Source organism: Gadus macrocephalus, chromosome 13, assembly GCF_031168955.1.
Source record: "Gadus macrocephalus chromosome 13, ASM3116895v1".
Classification (NCBI taxonomy): domain Eukaryota; kingdom Metazoa; phylum Chordata; class Actinopteri; order Gadiformes; family Gadidae; genus Gadus; species Gadus macrocephalus.
Window position 1 is genome coordinate 14,966,447 of NC_082394.1, and position 11,917 is coordinate 14,978,363.

Sequence of the window (11,917 nt, forward strand, 5' to 3'; positions counted from 1 at the left end):
GTTAGGTGTCGCCGAAGAGAAGGAAACGGAAATCTTCTTGATTGCACTACAATGAAAACTAAAATCTATAAATTACCTAAACTGGTTACATTCAATTAATTAATCTGTCGCTTTTATCCAAACTGAAATACAATTAGTGCAATGAACACCCAAGATCCAACTGGGAAACTGCAATAATCATGTAAAAACTATGCAAATATGCAGCCAGAAAATGAGGGTTTTGCATCATGAAGAATGGGGCTTAGAGGTATTGTGTGAGTAACTAGAGAGGAAATGAGGGCAGTAGGTCTTTCTACAGTCGGAGCATTTGTCCAATACAGGGGCCATCGCCAAGAAGCCGTGAACAGACGTGTGGGGTAAAAAGGTTGAAATAAAGGGTGGCTTTATGAGCTGTCTCACATGGGACACAGCTGAGGAAGACAGCATGAATATACCAGTTTGAAGGAAGACTGTACTTCTGTATTGTTTCATGTAAGCACAAGCTGAGACTGAGAGGAGTAGACTTGGATATATTTAGCGATTCCAATCAATCATAACTTTTTTCAATGCAGCAGACTTAGATTTAGGATTCCCAAATCCTTTAAGGATAGTCTTTAGATAGGGTTTATTTAGCTTCAAAAAGAGAAGTTATTTTGTGGTTATTGTAAAGGACCACTTAGAGATGGTTTCCAATAAACCTTCCCCACCTGGATGTACTCAAATCTTTTACTGCCAGTTTATGATTCAGTACTGCAAAACTCAGAGCCGGCCCTAGGCATAGGCAGTATAGGCAAATGCTTGGGGCGCCGTCATCCGCGGGGGGCGCAGAAAACGGGGGGAGAAAAAAAAAAAAATAATAATAATAATAATTATATATATATATATATATATATATATATATATATATATATATATATATATGTGTATATATATATATATATATATATATATATATATATATATATATATATATATATATATGTGTACATATATATATATATATATGTGTATATATATATAATACTACTTCTTTTTTTTCGATGCCATTACTACTATTATTTCGAAATATTATTTAAGCCCACAGCAACATAAAGTCATAGCAAAGGCTATTAAATAATGGAGAAGCCTTTTTTCTGGGTGCCTGCCTGGCTCGTTGCTCTGCACCTGCCCTCTGTGAGGGGGGCAGCGTCAAGAGTGTGCAGTTAAAGTGTATTAATGTTAATATTTCACACCTTAGCTTTCACATATCATTCATAGGCTATATATACATTCATTTCACTGCACTTTACTGTTTTTTGCACTGTGGTTAGACTGAATTGCATTGCAAAGACAATAAAGTTGAATGAATCTCATCACATTTTCATTAGTCTACATTAGTCTCATGTATAGCACACCAAGCATCTGTTTTTTTTATTAAAATGTAACATGCAGTCGTCACATATACTTCTCTTCTCCCTTCAGATGCACTTTTAAAATATTTCAGTACCACCCCCAGTGACACAGCATCAGGTGCTGCTGTCCCGTCTACCTCTGCACAGCCCTAATTTTGTATTTTTTTTACACTTCAGTTGAGTGCTTGTTTAATCTCTGGTTATAACCAAATTAGATAAACCATACTACATTTAATTGTGTTTACAATAATTTGAATCTGAACTCTATTATTTTGCTTATGAATGCCTTTAGTAAACATCATGCATTTCTTTGCAGTATTTTGTGCATACTTATTGTATGAGTGATTCATTGCTTGTTACTTGGTTTGTAATACGTTTCGTGTGTTTAATTTTCTATCTAAAATCAAAGAGTCTCAAAGACAAAGCTTTGTAGCTTCTCTGAGTTTATGAACATTGGTAGTCGAATATACTGTGCGATCCAACGGGGTAGGGGGCGCCAGCAAAAATCTTGCCTAGGGCGCCAAATTGGTCAGGGCCGGCCCTGGCAAAACTCATAGTATTTCTCTGGTAATTGTTACATTGTGGCATCCATTCGATTCCATCTGATGCAACGATGCTAGATTACACAACGTTTCAAACGTTATCACAGGATTTGATTGACGTTATCACTGGATTTGATGGACGTTATCACTGGTTATCAGTCCCATGCCGTCTATTTAATCAACTGACGTCAACGTTCGAAACGGATGCTTGTGTGTTCTGAAAGTTTGTGCCATATAGCTGAGGTTGTGAATTCACATGCCGTGTGTCTGTTAGTCATGTATTGCTTCACCTCCGGAAATAAGCATCTTCATCACACAATTCTTTTTCATACCAAACAGGGTGATCAGCATCATATGGCTGTCACCTCTCCAGAATGGTGTCACCTCATTTATTACATTTATTTTCGTTTTGATTTTTATCCATTTATTACATCTTATTCCAGTATTGTGCACTGAATTATATAATACGTACTGGATATGATACACAAAAAGAAAAGGTGTTTCTAATGTTTTTCTAATAAGAGGCCAATTATTTTAGAACACGGTTATCTCTGCAAATACTTTGTACTCATTTATTCATACCAATTTATAATTTGACTGCAAACAAGGTCCAACTCACTTTCGAGTAATAGAGGTTTTAACCTAGAGGTGCACTGGGAAAGTGAGGACAGAAGTCTCTTTCTCTCTCTCTGTCTAACATAATCCCAAGGGGATTTACCTTTAAAGCAGATTAGTGAACACAGACTCACAAACTCTCCAGGGTCACACGGGTGAGCTTGCGATTTTGATGTCTCCTCTGTGAGGAGTGTGTCATGTCTGATGTGCTCAGAGTGCTACGGTCTGTGCCCCTAACTTATTTTTCCAACTGGAATTTGATATATATCTGGTATGTCAGTGTGATTCGTGGCGATGATATTCTGTAGCCACATGAGGGATAGAAGGTTTAATGAAGCAAAACTGCTGCTGTCAAAGCTGTTTCAGTTGATCTGCTGTTCAGACGACTGCATGATAATTCAAACAGGTTTTACTCATTCCTTCAATCAAAATCCCTCCTAAAAAAAAGTAACACAGTTACATTTCATGAAGAACTGCTTTTTAAGTTAAGTTCATTATAAAAATCCACCTGTCATAAACAGTTACCGGTAACATTTCAATTGGTAAATGAATCATTTCACACTTCCTAAAATCACAAGGCCTATTTAAACCATTGCTGTGGTTGATCTAATAAGACTATTTCCTTGGGGAATAGAGAAGCCATTAGACGGGTGTAATTATCTTTTATTTTTAGTGAGGCAGATCTCTTCTTCATTGTAGGGCGCAGAACCCATGCCTGTTATCCTGGCTGTTTCGCATGAGGTTAGACGGCTCCTTTGGTGGGTTTATCTCGCGAACCTAGATGGGACAGACACTCTGTTGGGAAAGTTTATCAACATGTTCACCTCAGATGTTTTGGGGTCTAAACCTCACCCAATGTGTAGAAGAGATGGGACCATGCAGGGTTTTCAATGCCATAGCCCAGTAGGTAGCACTTACCTGAAGTAGGTCCCCCCCTCCCAAACACCACCCACCTACCCCAACCCTTCCTGACTCCCCATCTCCTCTCCTCTTCCACAACTAGACTACGGACAGGAAGTTCCACTCCAACAGGGAGAATCTTGCCATTTTTCTGGTCTTAGAATCATAGGTCAAGTTAAGTGGATGTTTGAGACTGCCCATTCAATCGCTTCCAGAGCAGAAATGACCATCAAATGGTTGGTCAACTACCTACTTCTATTTATATAGAAGTGGGTGATCATGTTATATATGATGTGAAGTCAACTTATCATGTACTTCTGATCAGAAAGAAACATTGGTTTCAGAGCTGCGCTGGAGGTGTGGACCGTGGAAAAAACTAAATTTAAAGGAACCTCTTGTCCCAGAGTGTTAAATGGACCAAAATAAAACCCGTTGACCTCTTGACTAGAAATTATTAATCTGTTGAAAAATAGGATCAATTTGGCTCATGGTTGTAGAGCAGGGGTTCTCAAAGTTTTGACAGCTGAGGGCCAATTTAGGAACCCAAAATTTGACTGAGGGCTGCCAAAGGCTAGAAAATTAGGCGGAAAATGCCATCAGCATCCCTGTGGTGAGAAAAAACATTGCACCGTCAAGAGAGGTCTAAATCACGAAACTGAGGTTCATCCTGTCAAAGTAATGTATAGTCGGATTAAAACAAATGTATTATTATATTTATTATATGTATCATTATAACAAATGTAACAGGAGTTAATTGAAAGCTTGATAGTCGACTTTTATCTTTATATTTATTTATTTTTGTTTAAATTAATATTGATATAATAATAATATATATATATTTTCTTTTTAACTTACATCTGTATGTCATTGCGGGCCGCCAGGAATGTTTCTGCGGGCCACCATTGGCCCGCGGGCTGCACTTTGAGAACCAATGTTGTAGAGAGTGAACTTATTGGCTAAGCTACAGGTGAGTCACTTCTCGGCCTCCTTATGATGCACTATTCAATGTGAATCCCCATGAAGATGGATTTAGAGGTGTATATTACTACACACTGACATATACAAGGAGAGAAGATTAATGCCCACACATCCCTATTGCTGGAAAGGAAAAGGCTTCCTGCATATGCAAATTTGTGTGAAAATACATGTGCATACACGCACACATACATGCACAATCATTCACACGTGGAAGAAATAACCCACAAAAACGTGCAAACACAACAAAGGCCATTACAATTAGCCAGCAGATTGTACATTGCTTAAATGGTGGATGCTTTGTTATTTAGCTGTGTGGGATGGCGTAAAGCCTCTAGTTTTACGTCTTTAAGGCTGCAGCTAAACCCCTGTTTACGTTGAGAGGCTTGGAGGGAGGAGTGGTTTCCTTTTACACTCCCGGCGGGTTTCTTCCCATAACCCCGAAGTCAGACAATCTCCATACTTGCGCACTATTCAATCTCTATTTAGAATGGGGCGTCTGGCTACAGTCACCGCTGCGTACACTTTTGGACAGCAGATTCCAGAACCATGATAAGGTTTCTTACATCGGAAGACATCATGGGATCACAATTAATCACTAGACAATAACCAAAGAAAACATTACTACCCACATAATTAACAACATTACAGAAGCCTTTGCTTTCAAAAAGGAGGCGGTCATTGAAAAGATATGTTGCACGATGTACCTGCCCTATGTAATATAGGTGAAGGTCAGATTAGGATGTTAAAGAGAAAATATTTAACATAGCTAGCACAGCTTCCCAGTTATTCTCAAGAAACGTGACAACTACAAACAATCACCTTTGAAAAGCTGATCAATACATTTTGTTCCATGAGCTGTAAAACGATTCAAACTGTTATTGACGGCACAGAGCATTACTAGCACAAATGATCGGTTGAATATAAAGCCCTCTTTTTATGCTGCTGCAGAACAGGATAAACTCTAGCAGGTCCAACGTATCCATGACAACAGAGAACTCATGATGATCTGAATTTGACTTTAGTGACGTCATCTGACTGGAGCCGGGAAAGTATATTTTGGGCCCTGGCTTGTCACTCAGACACATCTGTGGTCTGAGAAGTTTGAGACACAACAACCTTCCCTATTGAACCCATTCATCCATTAATTTAAGAGTCCATCCATCCCTCCATCCATTTACTGGTCACCCCTCCTATCTATTTTCCATCCATTCATACATCCACCAAACCATCCATCCATCCTTCCTTCAATTAACTCATCCACCTCTCTGTCACTTACCCTTTCAGTTTTTTCAGAATCAGAAAAGGTTTATTGCCAAATACATTTACACATATTAGGAATTTGTCTTGGTATTCGTATTCATTGCGCACGATCTTAACAAACAATAAACAGTAAACAATAAACAATAAGCAAGTATTGAATAATATGTACTGAAAAAGATAAGAGTAAATAAAAAATAAAAATAAATAAATAGAGATACTCTATATACATATACATAATGCACCGTAATAAGATAAGAAGTTAAGATAAGATAAGAATATATGTACAATTGTGCGTGATGATGAAAGTAGTGCAAAACTTGTTGTCATCATAGGCAGATGACTGTGGGTGTTGATGGGGGAAGGGGGGGTAGTGTGCGTGTCAGTGTCAGTGAGGGTCCGGGCTCCGGGGCCGTTGTTGATGAGGCCAGTTGCAGACGGGAAGAAACTGTTTTTGTGGCGGGAGGTTTTGGTCTTGACAGACCTCAACCTCTTACCGGAGGGGAGTGTTTCAAAGAGTATATGTCCGGGGTGGGAGGGGTCCAACATGATCTTCCTTGCACGCCTCAGTGTCCTGGAGGCATGCAGGTCCTGGAGGGACGGCAGGTTGCAGCCGATCACACACACGCACGCATGCGCACACGCGCACGCACACGCACACGCACACGCACACGCACGCACACACACACACACACAAACTTATTTGTTCATATTTCAACACATTATGTAGTGATGACTTATCAGAAGTGATGAAAGGAGTAGGTAGTACTTGCCTTGGGCCTGTTTCCCGACGATATTGATCACCACGCGGCACTTTATTTAATCAAAACTAGAATGCAAACTGATGTTCCTTAATGTGTTTGTTTAGCTATCATATGGTTGAACACAAACAGCCACATTCGTTTGGTTAACACCAGGATCATTATCTGGCCTTAATCTATCATTTTCATCTGGGACTTCAGTTCAATGTGACGTATGCCTTATAAATATTTCAGTGCAATGAGGAGATTGTGCTCCAATTACAGAAGTAGACGACTGGCCTAGCGTGATTTTAATGGGGCGGCTGCAATGAATTTAGATCACTCAAACTTACGGGATCAAAACTAGCGATCAAAACTTTGCAAGAACTTTGAAATCCCCCACTGGTCTGCAAGCTCATGGCATGCTGTCAAGATAAGCTTGACTTGACTTCGAACTGAATAATACTAAACAGGCTACTCAAACCCTGCAATACTCTTAAGACCACTCTTTGTTTCTCTATCCTGTACTCTGCTGCCTGAGTTGTTAAGGACGAGGTGGATGCTAATCAAAACACCTTCCTCATTGTGTGAAGGTGCTGTGGAAGGAAATGTCCAGGGGACCTGACAGGTCCCATCGGAGGCAAGAACAGCATCTGGCCTGGACAGTCCCCGCACAGCATGACACCCCATGGTTGCTGGCAGTAGGCCTATGCATCATTCTTTTGACATAAAAGTCATTGCATAGAAAGAAAGAAAGAAAGAAAGAAAGAAAGAAAGAAAGAAAGAAAGAAAGAAAGAAAGAAAGAAAGAAAGAAAGAAAGAAAGAAAGAAAGAAAAAAAGAAAGAAGGAAAGAAAGAGAGACAGACGGCACACGTGACTGCCAAAACCATGTGACTTGTGTACATTGTGGACATGCATCCTCATGTGACAAGCATGATGCCACATGGTTCCAATATAGCTTATTCAGACTATTGCATACAGTTAATCGAGTCATAAAGAGAAGGAAGACTGTAAGGAAAATATATTTGTAATAAACTCGATTTTATTATTCATACATTTTACACGACAAAACTACATTTCCCAAGTAGCTTAGCAGCTGTGCATATACTCATGAAGAGGGCGTTCCCTCGCTGAGCATGTGGAGGAGGTAAGAAGAGGATTGAAGCTGAGGACAGTCAGCTGTCAGAGATACGGCGCTAAAGACTTCTCCACCTGGACTTTCACATTCACGACCATGGGATTTATCCGGGGATAGCGCGGTGTGGAACTTAACGTTTGTTCGCCCAGTCTCTCGCATCTTGTTCTTTCGTCGTTCTCCTTTGCGCCAGGTAAAACATTCCCCCATCGCATTCACTTTTCTGCCAGGGCATTTTTTTCATTGAACAGCATCCCCGTTGAGGAAATATCCATCCGTGTTATTAATGTTGCTGCTCGTTTTTAAAATGACATTGGCAGAAATAGATGGCACACACAGGTCTATTTTCCGATTAAACACTGCTGGATGCTCAATGCAACTTTTACACACCAGTCACCTCAGGACCCTAATAAAGCGGACAGTGCTATTTTGTGAACAGAAACAAAGGTTAGGCTTACGGGGACACTTGGTTGCAACAATGTTTAAACCATCATTTCAGTTTATCAGGAAACCTTTGCTACTATATAGTGTAGTGTAGTCCATAGTATCAAAACTTGTATCGGCTCTGAGCTGATTAATGCTGTATAGCAGCAATAAGTGGGCCTAACTCATCTTATTGAACCATCATTGAGTGTCTAAAATAAGGCCACTGTGTTTCTTAGAAATTATTCATACACCAGAGCGGGTTTTCCCTATGTTGATGGCATGTAGAAGATAAGAAATTAGCCCTTTCAATTGGGGAAGTGTCTTCTTGTTAGTTGATTCAGAGAGTGGATAGTGCTACGGTTAGTTTGGTCCATTGTATTGCTGTCACACTAAAAAGGGTAATAACTGTGTTTGCAGCTTTTATCATTCACTTGTCAATGCTTTATCCTCCTTGTCTTCTGGAATAACATAATTTGATACCGCCCTATCAAACCTTTTAAAATTCTGCTTATGATGCCTTGATTAATTAATACAAATAGAGTGTAGTTTGCTGGATACTTGTTCACCATTCCGACCTGTCGTTGTGAAACCCTCCCTCTCTCAGGTGCTGTGGGAGGAGGGCAGCCATGTCGGACAAGATGTCCAGCTTCCTCCACATTGGGGACGTCTGCTCCCTGTATGCCGAGGGATCCACCAGCGGCTTCATCAGCACTCTGGGGTGGGTGTGGGTTGTTTTTGTGTGTGTGTGTGTGTGTGTGTGTGTGTGTGTGTGTGTGTGTGTGTGTGTGTGTGTGTGTGTGTGTGTGTGTGTGTGTGTGTGTGTGTGTGTGTGTGTGTGTGTGTGTGTAAAGTATTTTCATACACCTCATCAGGCTTTGTAGTCCAGCCTCGATAAGATGGTTTGTTGCAGTCAGATATTCGAACCTTCCGGTCACAGCCATCTGCAAGCGATCACTCCCTCCAGATTACATTCAGCTCTGTTTAGGAGATGTTAGGGTGGGCTGCTCCTCGTATTGCCTGGGGGGGAAGGCTCCATGATCCTTGCTCATATTGGAGTGTTTCACTAATACATGTTGACCCTTCATGAAAGTGATTCTCGTAAGATGCGTTGATTGGCAGAAAAGGCTGAGTAATGTAATATTGGAGTATTGGAGACCCTCATCATTTCAAAGAAATGTCACAAATCCATCTTTATCTATCTATCTTCATCTATGCAATTATTTTCAACATTCGCTTCGCTTACCAGAAAAATCGTCAGCCTCCTTTTTGTGTGTGTTTGTTTTGTGTTTTGTGTTTTTTTTCTCTAAATATCTCAATAGATATTTTGTATCTTGCTTTAGTATGGGAATAATACACTCGATTGGTGCATTCAGTCCTGTATTCAAATGTTCCCCTGAATGACTTGGAAAGTGGTTGTTGGGCTGGTGAATGGAATAGAGGGAGCATTCAGAGTGGTCGAGAATTATTTAATGAAGGGAAGACAGAGGACGGTCTAAGGAACGATTCAGCCTAGTGGCTGGGGTGTTCGACACTCATCGTCCCCAGTCTAGTTAGCTTGGAGCAAGATGTGCCCAGACATCCACTTTCATGTCACTCCAAGTCTTTTTTCGATGACAAACTCTTCTGATTGACAACATTGTAATAAACCCTGTAAGTATTGTGATAGTTTGCCAAAGGAGTCTTTTTCAAACCCTGTTTTCTAAGATGCTTGTCACTCTCACAATCTAAGACAATGGAATGTGAGAATGTTGACATGTTCTTCATGGATGACACATCCTGCCACCTGCTCCACCCCCCCCCCCCCCCCCCCCCCCCAACACCTATCGCCACGGCCATCAAAACACGTCGTCTGGCATGGGCTGAGCCGTGCCTTTTACATGCTTCTTCCTCCTCTCTCGGCTGGACCACATAAGTTGATTTTAAATGAACATTCCTTCCTTCCTTCTCCCAACTCGTAATTGTAGACCATCAGGTCCAAGTTTATTTTAGTTGCAGGAAATCTTTGAAACCCTTGATATATGAAATATGTTCTTAAAAATAAATCTGTCTTGCTGGAGGCCAGCCGGGCAGAGCGTCTTGGCTCTCTTGGTTCCTTACATTTATGGTCTCTCGTCAGGTGCTCCAGACTCCCTCCTTTTCCTTTCTCTCGCTCTCTTTTTGATTTTCTTCACATGTCTACGCCCATTGATTTTCTACTCCCATTGTGGAGATGAGCACCTGCTTCGCCTTTTCCTATCTCTCTCTCGCTCTCTGCCTCTCTGTCCCTTTTTTTTTCTCCGATGTGCCTCTCAATCTTTTCTACCCATAGTTTTTGCTCTCTCCCATTGTGAAGATAAGCACCACCGCTGTTACCCTTTCCCCCCAACACACTTCCTCCCTCCCTCTCCTCATGTTCTTCTCCACCTAATTATGCTTCATCATTAGCTGCCACTCATCACCACTGAACAACACCCCCCCATGCTTCCACAGAGACGAGACCTTGTGTGCTCACTATTTGGGTTTGTGTGCGTCAGTGCGCCACCCATGGCAACACGTCTGTGTCTGTGTGTGTGCGTGTGTGGGTGTGGGTGTTTTGTATACGTGTGTGTGTGTGTGTGTGTGTGTGTGTGTGTGTGTGTGTGTGTGTGTGTGTGTGTGTGTGTGTGTGTGTGTGTGTGTGTGTGTGTGTGTGTGTGTGTGTGTGTGTGTGTGTTTTGGTCAGCAGGGGCTGTTTATGGATGCTCCGTAAATTCTACTTTTACCACTATAAATAACCACAGCGCATGGCCCCCCCCCTACTCCCCCTCTCCCTCCGGTTGATTTCCGAGGTGCTTGAACCAGGGGGGATGGGGATGGGGGGGGGGGGGGGGAGGTGACGGTGTGCCTGTATAATCAGACACCTGGGTTGGACCGCGTCCCGGACTGGACAGCCCTCAAGGTCTCTCTCTGTCCCCTGCATGCTTCCCGTCCCCTTCCTCTTCCCGGGCCATCCTTCCCCGAGTGTTTGAAAGGAAATGACATCCAATCCGCACTCTCTCCTTCAGATACAATTAAGCCGCGGCTGGCGTGCGTAACGCAGTGATTAGGCTTAAAGCCTTCCTTCCTCCCAGGGCTGGGGAGCGGCAGTCACATACAGCGTGTGTCAATGTACTGGTCTCTTTTTTTCCTCGTAGGTGAATTGCATCACAACGTTGCCTCAGGAGTGCCGTGCACAATCGCATGCGCTATAAATAGATATAGCTGACTGGACTGAAATCTGGAGTCAGTTGCCAGCAACTAAAACTGTCATTGTTATGTTGTAAGGATCCTGCCGGCGTCAGGGGAGTCGTACCTGAATGTCCTTGCTAAATAGCCCATTTGTAAATGTTCCCAGCACCTCCCCTGTCCCTTGTGAATGTATTGCAACTACCTTTTTATAAAGGTCCATTATGTATAATTTTGTTATTACCTCTTAATGACACATTACATCTACAACTGTCTGCTTAGCCTATGTCTGCTATCAATGGACAATATTGTCCGTCTTGCAGGCGTCACGTTGTATCAAGTCTCCGCGGGAGTTGCAACATAAGTGTACCAGCCAAATAACAAAGAAGAGGAAGTTAGGCACTGCTATGTCTGGGTTGAACCAATGAACCTATCGCTGACAGACAGTTGTGAGGGTTTGAGTGACACTTGTGTTTACTTCCCCCCCAGGCTGGTGGATGACCGATGTGTGGTGCAGCCGGACACCGGTGACCTCAACAACCCACCCAAGAAGTTCAGAGGTGACGCTAAACGGACGTGCTGTCTTTGTATACGGCTACACTTATATACAAACCGCCGTGGAATGTAACGGTTGCTGTGTTCGTTTTTTTTGCATGTTTAAATATTTGAATGTTCACGTGACGAGAGGACACAATGAGCATCTTTCAGGAAACAACCTTGATGGTTACAGCATCAGTAGATATGAGGGGAGGGGAACCAGCCCCTGCAGA

At 42.0% G+C, this 11,917-nt stretch overlaps 1 protein-coding gene across 1 annotated transcript in view; it reads left to right on the top strand.

Moving 5' to 3' along the window:
• The first annotated feature begins 7,526 nt into the window (after positions 1 to 7,526).
• itpr1b (inositol 1,4,5-trisphosphate receptor, type 1b) overlaps positions 7,527 to 11,917 on the top strand; it is a 95,511-nt gene continuing 91,120 nt past the window's right edge. The window contains 3 exon segments of the mRNA XM_060070101.1: positions 7,527 to 7,731; positions 8,569 to 8,682; positions 11,637 to 11,707. Of these exon segments, the coding sequence (XP_059926084.1) occupies positions 8,591 to 8,682; positions 11,637 to 11,707 (163 nt within the window). The 5' untranslated portion in view covers positions 7,527 to 7,731; positions 8,569 to 8,590.